The following is a 14,890-nucleotide window of genomic DNA, read 5'->3' on the forward strand; positions in this document are numbered from 1 at the left end:
AGTAGCTGGGACTCCAGGTGCACGCCACCACACCCAGCTCATTTTTGTGTGTGTTTTTTTTTTAAGAGACAGGGTTTCGCCACGTTGCCCAGGCTGGTCGAACTCCTGTACTCAAGTGATCCGTCCACCTGGGCCTCCCAAGTTGTTGGGATTACAGGTGTGAGCCACTGCACCTGGCCCGTTTCTTCTTCGATTTGCCAGTTAACATTTTGCTACATTTGTTTTATCTCCCCCTATCTCTGCTTTTCTTTTAAGCTGTATGAGACTACCTTGTAGGTATATTTTACCCAATATTCTGTTAATACAACCACAATGCAATGATCATAGTAAAGAAATTTAACATTGGTGCAGTACTACTAATTTACAGTTCATATTTGTAGTTTCTCAGGATTATTTTTGTGTTAATAATATCCTCCTCCATAGCTTCTTCCTCCATCCAGGATCTGGTTAGGATCACCCGTTACATTTAGTTGTAATGACTCTTTTGTCTCTAATCAATTAATAAAACAATTCCTTTATTCAATTGGGTTTTGCTCTATTACCCAGCCCGAAGTGCAGTGGCACAGTCACGGCTCACTACAGCCTCAACCTCCTGGGTTCAAGCTATTCTCCCACCTCAGCTTCCCGAGCAGCTGCACTCATGCTACCACATCCAGCTAATTAAAAAATTTTTTTATTGGAGATGTGGTCTCACTATGTTGCCCAGCTGGTTTTGACCTCCTGGGCTCAAGTGATCCTCCTGCCTTGGCCTCCCAAAGCTCTGGGAAGACAGGCATGAACCAGCACACCCAGCTCCTTTATTTATTTATTTACTGAATTAAAAATTTTAAAGTGCTTAGACAGTTGTTTGGCATGATATTCCTCAATTTGCATTTGACTGTTTCTTCGTGATTAGGTTCAGGTTAAACTTTTTTTTTCCTCTTTAATAGGGACGGGTCTCACTACGTTGCCCAGGCTGGTCTTACACTCCTGGGCTCAAGCAATCCACTGGCCCTGGCCTCCCAAGGTGCTGAGATTAAAGTTGTGAGCCACTGTGCCTGGCCATGTGTTAAACATTTTTGGCAAGATTATATAGGTATCGTGTGTTTTTTAGACCGCCACATCAGGAGGTATATAAGATATTGGTTTGTTTTATTATTAGTGATCCTAAATTTGAGTAGTTGGTTAAGGAGGGAGCATTTTTATCTTTGTGCTAAGTAATCGTTAAGCCATACATGGAGATTATGTGAGTACCTTATTCTCCTACTCCTTTCAACTAGTGATTTTAGCCACCATTGATTATCCAACCCTGAATCAGTTGTTAGAGTAGTGGTTGGAAATCAGAATACATTCTTCAGTTGCAAGTCTTCTGTAAATAACTTCCCCTCATTCTTTTTTTTCCCTTTGAAATATCACTGTGGATTTTTTTAAAAAATCAATGTGTCCATTGTTGGAAATTTTTTTTTTTTTAAATTGAGATGGAGTCTGGCTCTGTCACCCAGGCTAGAGTACAGTGGTGCGATGTTTTGGCTCACTGCAACTTCTGCCTCCTGGGTTCAAGTAATTATCCTGCCTCAGCTTCCTGAGTAGCTGGGACTACTGGCGCATGCCACCGTGCCTGGCTAATTTTTGTATTTTTTGGTAGAGACAGGGTTTAACCATGTTGGCCAGGCTGGTCTCAAACTTCTGACCTCAAGTGATCTGCCCACCTCAGCCTCCCAAAGAGCTGGGATTACAAGCGTGTGCCACTGCGCCCACACTTGCAAATGTTGTTGCATTTTTTTTATTTCTGACCCTCAGATTGTCCCAGATTCAACCATTGTAGCCCTATTGGACTGACTCCTGAAACTCTTTGATACGCCCCCATCCATTTTTGAACTCTTCCTTACTTTCTGGAATAACAAAATATTCCAGGCTTTCTTTGTACTTCCCCTGGTTCCTTTTAGTAAAGATTTAGTTTTCATGGAACTAACTCTGGTGGTGGAACTTTAGAAGATTATCTGCATAGGAGGCCAGAAGATGAAGGTCAAAAGTCGTTTCAGTCATGTAAGCAGGAGTTGGTGAGAGCCACAGTCACAGCAGTGGGGATGGAAGGGAGGCCTGATTGGAATGACATTTCTGAAATTTTAAAATTTATTTGGTGACCGTTTAGGTATAAAAATTGTGAGAGAAGCCGGGCACGGTGGCTCAAGCCTGTAATCCCAGCACTTTGGGAGGCCGAGACGGGTGGATCACAAGGTCAGGAGATCGAGACCATCCTGGCTAACCCGGTGAAACCCCGTTTCTACTAAAAAATACAAAAAACTAGCCGGGCGAGGTGGCGGGCGCCTGTAATCCCAGCTACTCGGAGGCTGAGGCAGGAGAATGGCGTAAACTCGGGAGGCGGAGCTTGCAGTGAGCTGAGATCCGGCCACTGCACTCCAGCCTGGGCGGCAGCGAGACTCTGTCTCAAAAAAAAAAAAAAAAATTGTGAGAGAAGAGTCAAGGACAGCTCTTATTGTATCTAGCTTATTTGGGTGATTACTGGTTCTAAGTTATCGGGAGCAAGAATAGAAATCTGAAAAGCAGATTTATGAGGTAAGATACCAAGTTCCATTTTAGTCACAAGAAGTTTGAGGTCCCTTTAGGATGTCCAGATAGATATGTCTCAGCTGGTAGAAATAGGAGCTCAAGAGAGAATAATTTGGGAGTCATCTTCTAATTGATAACCAAGGGACTGTGACAGAGCTTTTCCCTCCAACTGGAGTGTAAGCCCCACATGGCTAAGGTTTGTTTCTACTTGTAGAAATCCCCATAATCTGTATATTGTGTGTATACAATGAAATATTCAGTGATTAAAAGACAAACATGTAAACCTTGTATAACATCATGGGGGGAAAAAACTAACATGGATTTTTCTCTTGATTCTAACAAGGTCTTTGAAAAATGCTGTTTTCTTTCTTTGTCAGCATATTTTTGACTGCAGTGGTAATAGTCTTAATTTATTTTTAAAATTAGGACATTATACCATTTATTGATAAATACTGGGAGTGCATGACAACCAGACAGAGACCTGGGAAAATGACTTGGCCAAATAACATTGTTAAAACAATGGTAAGTAGACTAAAATTGATTAGACTTGACATTTAAGAAACCATTGTTCTTTGTAAGAATTAAATAATATTTTATCGTCTCACTGTGAAATGATAAAATTAGAACAACTTAATGTTATATCTTTGAGTGTGAGATACAGCTAATTGTGAATTTTAATAGTTTTTGGACACAGAATCAGTGAGATGCATATTGTGTCTTATGTGAACATTGCCCACATACACCTGGTTTTATGTATTGAAACTTTTGTCCACGGTACTTTTGCAAGAATAATTTTGTATTGAAATTAGAGACCATTTCTTTTCTTCTATTAAAAAAAATGTTATGGGCAATATTGTCCTTAAAATTAAAGAGAACACCTGGGGAGAAGTCAACAGCAAGCTGTTAACAGTGCTTATCTTTGTGAGATAGAAGGATAGGTGAGGATTATGAAAAACTTGGGCACTCTTCGTGTTTGTTTGAATTTTTTGATGGTAACGGATTATTTCTTAGAAGGAAAAACAATACTATCTTTTTTGGACACTACACCTAGGAACTGACTTTTGGAGTTGGTGGTTGATTATTCATTCCATACTTTTAAGTATAAAATGTTCATTAATAGTAAAACACTGCTTCTTTTTAGAGTAAAGAAAGAGATGTTTTCTTGGTAAAGGAACACCCAGATCCAGGGAGTAAAGACCCAGAAGAAGATTACCCCAAATTTGGACTTTTGGATCAGGTACATTAATATGTTTTATATTTACTTTTTGATTTTAAGCCACTTGGGGATAGGGAGTCAGGTTCTGTTTACATGTGTATATTTGCCACATAACACACTGCCATTACATGCGCATAGCATCGTGGACTCCAAAAAAATAGTGACTGATACGAGAGTACTCACCTTCAACCAAGAGATCAGTGTCTTACAGTGTTTTAGTTGTGGGTCTTCTCCAAAATGTTATGAATTTCTTCAAATCACTTTTTTTAACTTTAGTTTCCTCACTTGTAACATGTAAAAAATGCTATTTCAAATTACTTCTAATCTTTCTGACATCTCAAATTTTGCTCTTAAAAACATTCTTTGTTGTGAAAATAATTTGTTATGAAGAATTTGTGTTGCATATCTAACATAACAGGCAAATGAAAATTGCCGTTTTTTTGTTCAACAGCAGGGTTCACATTTGGCCAGTCAGAATGTCAAATCTTAAAGCTGTGTCTTTACACGTTTTATTTGCCAGCTTTGAAAATGCAAGATTCAGCCCGGTGCAGTGGCTCATGCCTGTAGTCCTAGCACTTTGGGAGGCTGCGGCAGGAGGATTGCTTGAGTCCAAGAGTTCGAGACCAGCCTGGACAATATAGCAAGACCCGTCTCTCAAAAAAAAAAAAAATGCAAGATTTCACATAGAAATTTAGATTTCTGTCTTGTAAAATGAAAACATCTGACTACATGGGGCCTGAATTCCCACAGGAGCTGAGTGAATGGGGCTTAGGCACTCTGGTTTGCCCTGTGCCCTCTCGTGCCTCTACCCAGGTTGATTGATTAATTGCCACTTATCACCATTCTGAAACTATTCTGGTCCTTACACTTGGCCTGCCTCACGCATACTTGCAAGAGTGCTTGCTGGTCCACAAAACACCCAAGTTTGGGACCCTGCAAGCTTCATTGTTTAGAATTGTCGATTTCAGGCCTGGCATGGTGGCGCATGCCTGTAATCCCAGCACTTTGGGAGGTTGAGGCGGGCAGATCACTTGAGGTCAGGAGTTCAAGACCAGCCTGGCCAACACGGTAAAACCCTGTCTCTACTGAAAATAGAAAAATTAGGCTGGGCATGGTGGCTCACGCCTGTAATCCCAGCACTTTCGGAGGCCAAGGCAAGTGGATCACCTGAGGTTGGGAGTTTTGAGACCAACCTAGCCAACACGGTGAAACCCCATCTCTACTAAAAAATACAGAAATTTATCTGGGTGTGACAGCAGGCGCCTGTAAATCTCAGCTACTTGGGAGGCTGAGGCAAGAGAATCACTTGAACCTGGGAGGCAGAGGTTTCAGTAAGCCAGTATCAGTGCCACTGCACTCCAGCCTGGGCGACAAGAGTGAAAGTCTGTCTCAAAAAAAAAAAAAAAATTAGCCGGGCATGGTGGTGTGCACCTATAGTCCCAGCTACTCGGGAGGGTAAACCAAGAGAATCGCTTGAACCTGGGAGGCAGAAGTTGTAGTAAGCTGAGATTGTGCCACTGCACTACAGACTGGGCGACAGAGTGAGACTCCATCTGAAAAAAAAAAAAGTCAATTTTAGTTCCCATTCTGTTAGAATTTCTCTTGTTTTATGAGCATCCAGATTGACTGACTTATGTAGACTCCTATTTTAATTGGATATATTTTTGCAGGACCTTAGTAACATTGGTCCTGCTTATGACAACCAAAAACAGAGCAGTGCTGTGTCTACTAGTGGGAATCTAAATGGTAAGTGTTTACATATCTCATTGCTGAAATATTTGGAAGCTATTGAATCCAGTTGTTCCTAGAATTGGCCTTTCTTTGGGTTGACTCTTAACCTGGATACTTACTAAGATGCTTTTATAGTTCAAGCTCAATTTTTAGGAGCTAGCCAAGGATTTGGCAGATGGTAATAGAGGAGAACTTTTTGTCACTTTACAACACAGTTTGCTCTTGAGTCAGACAGGCTTAGCATAAAACAAGGAACCATTTCAAGGTCAGATTTGCTGTGTTTATATCTGTATCCTTGTAACTAACATTAAATTTAGAAAGATTCAGCTCCTCTCCACTCTTTTTCTGCTATTCAGTTGCTACTTTTAACAGATTTCCTGTGCCCATCTTCTAATTTTTCTTGCCCTGAAACTTCAGCTCATTCATGTGATAGCATTTCTATATTAACCACCGAATACAGCTTGTTCTTCTGTTAACCCTTCTAATAATGGGAAAAGCCCTCGTTACTAATGGTTATCTAATACGAATTGGGGTGGCTGAGAGATTTTAGCTGTTCATCTGATACATGGCATCATTAACCTGTCTTTTGGAGTGGTAGGACTTAAATAGCTGATCGTTTCTACTGTTACTAATATTCTAAGATGGGTTGGAAATAGCTAAGTGTGTTGTTTATCTTTTTACAACATATTTTCCCCTTTTAATTGTTAAAATTTGACAAATACATGGTGCCACTTCTGTTCTTACAGGTGGAGCCACTTTTGGAGGTGAATGCCTCCACTGTCTTCTTTCAGCCTCTCAGACTTAAGTATTTTGTGGTTTGGAAAATGCTTTTTGCTAAGCTGTGGTAGAAGCTAAAACTACATAATTTTGAAGCATTGTGAAAATGGCGGCAATAGCACTTAATATGAAACAGTAGTTGAGTTTAATGTTAGTCTTTAAGAGCTTGTATGTTGTCATATTCTGCCTAACATGGCCAGCTACCCCTCTTTTGTATTGTTTGCTCTGTTCTGGATGGATCTGAAACTTCTTAAAATAATTAAAATGCAAACGACAGTTAAAAATGTAATTCTGGCCAGGCAAGGTGGCTCACGCATGGTATCCCAGCACTTTGGGAGGCCGAGACAGACAGATCACCTGAGGCCAGGAGTTCAAGACCAGCCTGGCCACCATGGCAAAACCCCATCTCTACTAAAAATACAAAAAAATGAGCCGGGCATGGTGGCAGGCACCTGTAATCCCAGCTACTCGGGAGGCTGAGGCAGGAGAATCACTTGAACCCAGGAGGCAGAGGTTGCAGTGAGCCAAGATCATGCCACTGCATTCCAGCTTGGGCAACAGAGCAAGACTCCGTCTTGAAAAAACAAAAACAAAAATGTAATTTTTTTTGATTACAGTGACTTAAACTAGAGATGATGACATTGCAGCAGTTTAACATTAAACTTTTGCCGTGTGCGGTGGCTCACGCCTGTAATCCCAGCACTTTGGGAGGCCTAGGTGGGCGGACCACAAGGTCAGGAGGTCGAGACCATCCTGGCTAACCCGGTGAAACCCCGTCTCTACTTAAAATACAAAAAATTAGCCAGGCGTGGCAGCGTGTGCCTGTAGTCCCAGCTACTTGGGAGGCTGAGGCAGGAGGATGGCGTGAACCCAGGAGGTGGAGCTTGCAGTGAGCCGAGATCGTATCACTGCACTCCAGGGTAGGCGACAGAGCAAGACTCTGTCTCAAAAAAAAATAAATAAATAAAAATCTTTTATGAAAAATAGAATAACATCTGAGGTGTTCATCAAAGGAAATTCTGCATAAGTCTGGTCCTGTATATGCAGAATATGACCCACCTTCAATGTCTTGATCCTTTTTATTGCAGCAGAACTGCTGATAATTCCCAAGCTTGCCCCAAATTAAGATTTAGTACTCTGCAGTTGTTTACGTAAAGGTGTTTTCCTGCAGTTCAGGGACATTTCCTGGAAGAAGGAAAAATAAAACTAATTGAGAGGAATTTGAACCGGACAAAATTTTCAAAGTACCTATTTCAGAAATACACAAGGTAATATTCCTTGTGGCTTTAGTATATAGCTAAATTTTTTGTATAAAATACGTAAATTGTCTATTCATATTAATTGCTTTTAGTTCCACAAACCAGGTTAATCTAACCTGAATTTTAGTACATTGGCACAATCTTAATAAATGTTGTATTGACGAATGGGTATGGAACTAAAACTTGCCTAGCAAATTGAAAGCCTTCTTTCTTATTTGTGTCATGTGCAACCACGATGGAGATCTAGCAGTACTGGAGAGAAACACCTTTTTAGTACTTCTGTTTCTGTTTTCCATGTTGGATGTATTTTGTCTTGTTGGATATTCAAGTTCAATGCTTTAGCAGATATTGTGCCTTTATGATGTTTATGGACTATATTGTGTAGTTCAAGCAAGTGAACATCGACTTACAGTGAGGATAGTCTCTCTTTATGGGTGTTTATATTAATTTGGATGGAAAAAAAATGTACCCATACAGTTGTTTTCATTCTTTTTAGCTGAGGGTGTTTGGGATCTGAATGAGTGAAAATGCATTTGTGTCACACCCTCAGAAAGTATACTAATAGTTGCAGTTTATTACGAACAAAAGTTGAAACTGTAACCTGACCATCACTAGTGCTGGATTCATTTGAGCTTATTGCCAGAACCCAGTGTTCCGGGACTGTGAGATGCCTAGTAGATTTTTTCAAAACCAGTGTGAAATCCAATATGTCTTTGGAAGGAAATCCTCCTGTGGTGTTACACAAATGCACACTGGGTGTGTTGGTCCCCATGGAATTTCAGCATCCACATGGTGCTTCCCTCATGGCTCATTGAAAGTGATCTGCCTTCTCTTCAAAGGGGGAATTGCAGCAGGAAGCAGCGGAAAAGGACGAGGAGCCAAGCGCAAACAGCAGGATGGAGGGACCACAGGGACCACCAAGAAGGCCCGGAGGTGGGGAGAGTGCCCACCCCACCCCACCTCACTATTTAAGTATTATTTGGTGCTGGGAAAGTCCAGCTAAGGGAAAAGAGCTCAAGGGTTTAAGGTTTAAAAGCCTGTCGATTTATTTTCCAAACCTTGAGCACTTTGAGGGGCAAAATAACCACAGGTTGGAGGCCGGGCGTTGGTGGCTCATGTGTGTAATCCCAGCACTTTGGGAGGTCAAGGCAGGTGGATCACTTGAGACCAGGAGTTTGAGACCAGCCTGGTCAACATGGCAAAATCCCATCTCCACTGAAAATACAAAATTAGGCAGGCGTAGTGGTGAGCACCTGTAATCCCAGCTACTTGGGAGGCTGAGGCAGGAGAATCGGTTGAAGCTGGGAGGCGGGTGGCAGTGAGCCAAGATGATGCCACTGCACTCCATCCTGGGCAACAGAGTGAAACTCCGTCTCGAAAACAAACAAAAATAGTAATCCCAGGTTGGGTGCAGTGGCTCATGCCTATAATTCCAGCACTTTGGGAGGCTGAGACAGGTGGATCACCTGAGGTCAGGAGTTCGAGACCAGCCTGGCCAACATGGTGAAACCTCATCTCTACTGAAACAAAAAACCAAAAAATTAACTGGGCCTGGCGGCACATGCCTATAATCCCAGCTACTCGGGAGGCTGAGATGGGAGAATCACTTGAACCCAGGAGGCAGAGGTTGCAGTGAGCTGAGATCGCACTATTGCACTCCAGCCTGGGCGACAAGAACGAAACTCTGTCTCAAAAAAACAAACCCAAGTTTAAGTATTATGTTTTATACATTTGTTAGTGCAAAATTTATAGTAGTAACAAGGACAGCGTCTTCTGTCGTGATAAGCCTGGGGAACCTAGGGAGTGAAGTTCTGTTAAGGCAACTTGAGAAAGGATAGGTGGGGAGGGAATGAAACCAGTGTTGAATGTTAGCTGCTTAACTTTCTGCTTCTCCCTTCTCATGCCTTTTCCCTTCCCTTTGTCTAATATTGAGACAATGAAATCCAGGTTACTTATTTATATATTTTTGTGAGACAGAGTTCTGCTTTGTCGCCCAGGCAGGAGTGCAGTGACGGAATCTCAGCTCACTGCACAAGTTATTTACTTAGATTAGCAAGATAGCAAGTGCTTATGTCTCTGAGTTTCTGTTCATTACTTTATAATAATCAATACACTGAAGAATATCACCCTGATCACCCCCATTCCTCTTCTCCCTTCCACCCCATGATGTACCAGCTCAGTTTCATAGACATCAATTAATGCTTAATAGACCACCGGGAAGATACCCACAATCTGCAAGTAATTTGACCAAAACTACCTTGCTCAATAAAGCTAATCCTTTTCACTTCCTTGTTTTGCCTGAAGAGGGCAGAGTTATCTATTTGAGTAATGAGAAGTATTTGCTGTGAAGTTGCATGTATTCTAGCTGAAATCTAATAAACCAGAGGACTTTCTTACACAGTTGAATGCAGTTGAGTTAGAGGGGGTTTTAGTTTCTTGATTTTATTTTTTCCTTTCTGCAGTGACCCTTTATTTTCTGCTCAGCGCCTTCCCCCTCATGGCTACCCCTTGGAACACCCGTTTAACAAAGATGGCTATCGGTATATTCTAGCTGAGCCTGATCCCCACGCCCCTGACCCCGAGAAGCTGGAACTTGACTGCTGGGCAGGAAAACCTATTCCTGGAGACCTCTACAGAGCCTGCTTGTATGAACGGGTTTTGTTAGCCCTACATGATCGAGGTATGTAAAGTATTGGATATCATATGGATGCAGGGTTACTTTGAACTGCCATCATTAGCCTTGTCAGTCTAGAATTAGGTGTACATCTCAGTCTGTTGCCACTGCCTTACCCCCATCTCAGACTAGATTCTTCCAGAATGTGCAGGAAATTCTGTTCCTTCCTATGAGCTCCAGCCGTTTGATATACATATATATAGTTTGTTAAAACTTTCTATTTTGAACTAATTTTAAACTTGCAGTAAAGTTGCCAAAAATAAGTTTTTTTCTCATCAAGCTTTTCCTAATGATAATATCTTAGAAAACTGTAGTACAGTTATCAAAACTGGGAAATTAACATTGGTAAATATTATCAGCACAACTAAAGAAAGACCTTCTTTCGATTTTACCAGTTTTTCCACTCACACTTAATTCTCTTTAGTCTGTTGCAGTTCCAAAGCCATTGTTTATCTTTCATGACCATGATATTTTTTAAGTGTTTTAATGAGTTATTTTGTTGAATATTCCTCAGTGAGGATTTGTCTGATATTTTTTCATGATAAGATTGAAGTTAGGCAGTTTGGGGAAGAATAACACAGAAACAATGTCTTATAGCATCATCTCATGGGATTCGTGATGTCAGTAGGTCTTACTGGTTACGTTGACCATGATAATTTGGTTAAGGCGATTCTGCTAGCTTTCTCCACTGTAAAAAGCTACTGTCTTTCCCTTTATACTTAACAAATGTCTTCAGCAAAAGTACATCGAGTCTATCTATGCAAATACCTTGTTTGTTTTTAAGCTTATGTCCACTAATTTTAGCACCCATCAGCGGATATTGTCTGCAACAATTATGACCGTGTTGTTTGATGATTTTCTATTTCCTCTTTCCCTTTTCCATTATTTAATTTATTATTTGTATCAGTATGGACTCATATATATTTACTTTATTCCAGGGAGTGTAATCCAATACCTTATTTTGTTGTTTAAATTATTCCAGCTTTGGCAAGTAGGAGCTTCTTCAAGAAGTTGGTTCTTGTGTTTTTTCAATAAACTGCATCTTTTAAAAAAATTTTTTTTTTCTTACTTTGAGGCATCAAAAGGTGTTCCTGGCCAATTTTATATTTTCTTTGCCCCAGGCCTACTTCTTCACTGAGCCCTGGTTCCTTTGATTGGAGCATATTGTTTAGAAATTAACATCTAGGTGCTCACTTCCGTATAGCACATATACGAAAATTGGAATGATACAGAGAAGATGCGTGGCCCCTGTGCAAGAGTAACATGCAAATTCGTGAAGCGTTCCTTATTTTTTTTAAGTAATGAAGTAAATAAACAAATAGAAATTAATAGCTAGGTGTTAGGTGTGCTATTACTAGGCGTCATTGCTTCTAGACTCCCTCAGTGGTCAGAGATAGGAAATGCACGTGTATGTACAAACCTGCATGTACACACATAACAATTTATATTGATACCTGGGATGACAGCCTTCTTCCTTTCCTTATTTGTAACATCTTCTTCCAACAGTGGGAAATGTGAATAATTAGATAGATAATTATCTACAATATATTTACTTTATTTCACAATATACTTTATTTATTTTGTTATAGAGATCAGGGTCTCACTCTGGCCGGTATGCAGTGATGCAGTCCTGGCTCACTGCAGCCTCAACCTCCTGGGCTCAAGCGATCCTCCTGCCTCAGCCCCCTGAGTAGCTGGGATCACAGGCACACACCACCACACCTAGCTGGGTTTTTTTATTTTAATTTTTTAGAGGTGGGGTCTTACTGTGTTGCCTAGGCTGTTCTGAAACTCCTGGGCTCAAGCCATCATCTTGCCTCAGCCTCCCAGGGTCTTGGGAGTGAGCCACCATACTTGACCTTGTTCATATTTAATATGCACATAAAGTAGTTTCAGAATTTCTTTTTATTTTTTTTTGAAGTGGAATCTCACCCTGTTACCCAGGCTTGAGTGCAGTGGTGCAATCTCGGCTCACTGCAACCTCTGCCTCCCGGGTTCAAGTGATTCTTCTGCCTCAGCCTCCTGAGTAGCTGGGATTACAGGTACATGCCACCACGCCTGGCTAATTTTTTGTATCTTTAGTAGAGACGGGGTTTCACCATGTTAGCCAGGCTGGTCTTGAACTCCAGACCTCGTGATCTGCCCACCTCAGCCTCCCAGAGTGCTGGGATTACAGGCGTGAGCCACCGCACCCGGCCAGTTTCAGAATTTCTAACCCCTAGAAGAAACATTTGCTGAGTAGATTATAGCATTTATGTATAGCTCTTTTTTTCTTTAGCCTTGCCATTACTCAGTCCAAGATACTGGTAACTTAGATTAGTTCTTTTCTTCCCCACTTCCTTTAGTGTGGCCATGTCCAGTTAAGTTAGGTTAATTTACTAGTGTTTGATGCCATTTTGGATTCTCCCACATGTTGATTGTTTCTGTGTATGTATGTTTGGAGTGAGGATGTGTGAAACATTACTATGGTTCTGGGAGTCAGAGTTGTACAGAATGGTTTACAAAATGTCACTCCCTCATCACCCCTAAAATGCCCTTCTCATTCTCTTTTTTCCACCATCTTCCCACCCACACTCTAGTTTCTAGTTTATCCTTCCTGTATTTCTTCCCAAATGAGCAGATACAGTACATGTATATATTCTTTTATCTCCTTTTTTTTGGTTTGTTTTTGGGTTTTTTTGGTTTGATTTGTTTTCTGAGGCTGAAAGATAGTGGCGTGATCTCGGCTCACTGCAGCCTTCACCTCCTTGGCTCAAGCAGTTCTCATGCTGAAGCCTCCCAAATAGCTGGGACTACAGGTGTGTGCCACCACCCCCGGTTATTTTTGTATTTCTAGTAGAGATGGGGTTTCGCCATGTTGGCCAGGCTGGTCTCAAACTCAGGTGATCACCCATCTCAGCCTCCCAAAGTGCTGGGATAACACATGTGAGCCACTGGGCCCAGCCTTGTCTCCTTTTTTATACTTGAATAGCAGCGTGCTATAGTCTTTGCTCCATGCAATTATTTATTTTTATTTTTATTTTATTTTATTTTATTTTGAGAAAGGTTCTTGCTCTGTCATCCAGGCTGCAGTGCAGTGGTGCGATCTCAGCTCACTGCAGCTTCGACCTCCCAGCTCAAGCAGTCTTCCCATCTTAGCCTCCCAAGTAACTGGGACTACAAGCACACATCACTGCACCCAGTTAAATTGTAATTATTTTTTTAGGGCCAAAGTCTCCTTCACTGTGTTGCGCAAGATGGTCTTGAACTCCTGACCTCACGTGATCCTCCTTCCTTGACCTTCCAAAGTGCTGGGATTACAGGCATGAGCCATTGCATCTGGCCTCATTGTTTGTTTTCGAGATGGGGTCTCTGCCACCCAGGCTGGAGTGCAGTGGTGCAATTATGGCTCACTGCAGCCTCAACCTTCCCTGATAAAATCAGCCTACAAAGCCTCGAAATTCTCTCCCACCTTTTGCCATTTTTTCTTTCTGTGGAAGTCATGGGGTTCTCCCCTGATTATTTATATTGCCCCCTTATCTCACATAATGGCCTGGTAATAAAGTAAGATTCAAACCATATACAGAGGTAGAGAGATGAATTACAGTGAATACCTGTCTTAGTCCCTTTGTGTTGCTACAAAGGAGAACCTGAGGCTGGGTAATTTGTAAAGAAAACAGGTTTATTGGGCTGAAAGAAGCATGGCACCAGCGTCTGCTTCTGGTGAGGATCCCAGGCATGTCTACTCATGGCAGAAGGCAAAGCGGAGCAGGCATTAGATGGCAGAGGAAGCAAGACAGGGAGGGAGGTGCCAGGCTCTTTTTAACAACCAGCTCCTCAGAAACTAATAGAGTGAAAACTCACTCACACCCCCACACTCCTCATTAATCTGCTCTTGAGGGGTCTGCCCTCATGACCCAAACACCTCCCTTCAGACCCCACCTCCAACATTGGGATCAAATTTCAACCTGCACTTGGGAGGGTCAAATACCCAAGTTACAGCGATACCTTATACACTTTTCACCCAGATTTTAACAGTTCTAGATTTTGCCATGTTTGCTTTATCTGTTTATTTCTTCTTTTTCTGAATTAAAAAAACACATATCACCCTATATATGCTAAAAACTATGCATCTCTTAAAAAAATGCGGCTTTTGGGGCCAGGTGCAGTGGCTCACGCCTGTAATCCCAGCACTTTGGGAGGCTGACACGGGCAGATCACCTGAGGTTGAGAGTTCAAGACCAGCCTGACCAACATGGAGTAACCCCATCTCTACTAAAAATACAAAATTAGCGGGTGCGGTGGCGCATGCCTATAATCCCAGCTACTCGGGAGGCTAAGGCAGGAAAATCTCTTGAACCTGGGAGGCGGTGGAGGTTGCAGTGAGCCGAGATTGTGCCATTGCACTCCAATCTGGGTGACAAGAATGAAACTCCATCTCAAAAAAGAAAAAAAAATGCAGATATTTTCTTTTATAACCGAAATAATTCCTTGCTATTCAAATTCAGTTCATAATCAGATTTCCTTGATTGTCTTAAATACCTGTTCATCTCCTGAGATATTAGTTACGAAAGGAAAATTGTCATTTCGCAGTTCAGAAACCTGGCAGGCATCATCTTGATCAAGTGACCAGAGTGAACATCACTATTTTGATAGCATATATGATACACTGAGGGGCACAACATTACCTCATTGGAGTTCTGA

At 41.6% G+C, this 14,890-nt stretch overlaps 1 protein-coding gene across 5 annotated transcripts in view; it reads left to right on the plus strand.

Annotated features, from left to right (window-relative positions):
- The window catches only part of ASH2L (ash2 (absent, small, or homeotic)-like (Drosophila)), a 39,844-nt gene that overhangs the window by 7,612 nt on the left and 17,342 nt on the right, over window positions 1-14,890 (plus strand). For all 5 annotated transcript variants that reach the window (XM_011993153.1, XM_011993158.1, XM_011993166.1 and 2 more), the window contains 5 exons: window positions 2,977-3,072; window positions 3,692-3,787; window positions 5,437-5,512; window positions 8,373-8,466; window positions 9,996-10,213. In XM_011993153.1, coding sequence (XP_011848543.1) covers window positions 2,977-3,072; window positions 3,692-3,787; window positions 5,437-5,512; window positions 8,373-8,466; window positions 9,996-10,213 — 580 coding nt within the window. The remainder of the gene's footprint in view (window positions 1-2,976; window positions 3,073-3,691; window positions 3,788-5,436; window positions 5,513-8,372; window positions 8,467-9,995; window positions 10,214-14,890) is intronic.

This window comes from Mandrillus leucophaeus, unplaced genomic scaffold (genome assembly GCF_000951045.1).
Source record: "Mandrillus leucophaeus isolate KB7577 unplaced genomic scaffold, Mleu.le_1.0 Scaffold111, whole genome shotgun sequence".
NCBI lineage: Eukaryota > Metazoa > Chordata > Mammalia > Primates > Cercopithecidae > Mandrillus > Mandrillus leucophaeus.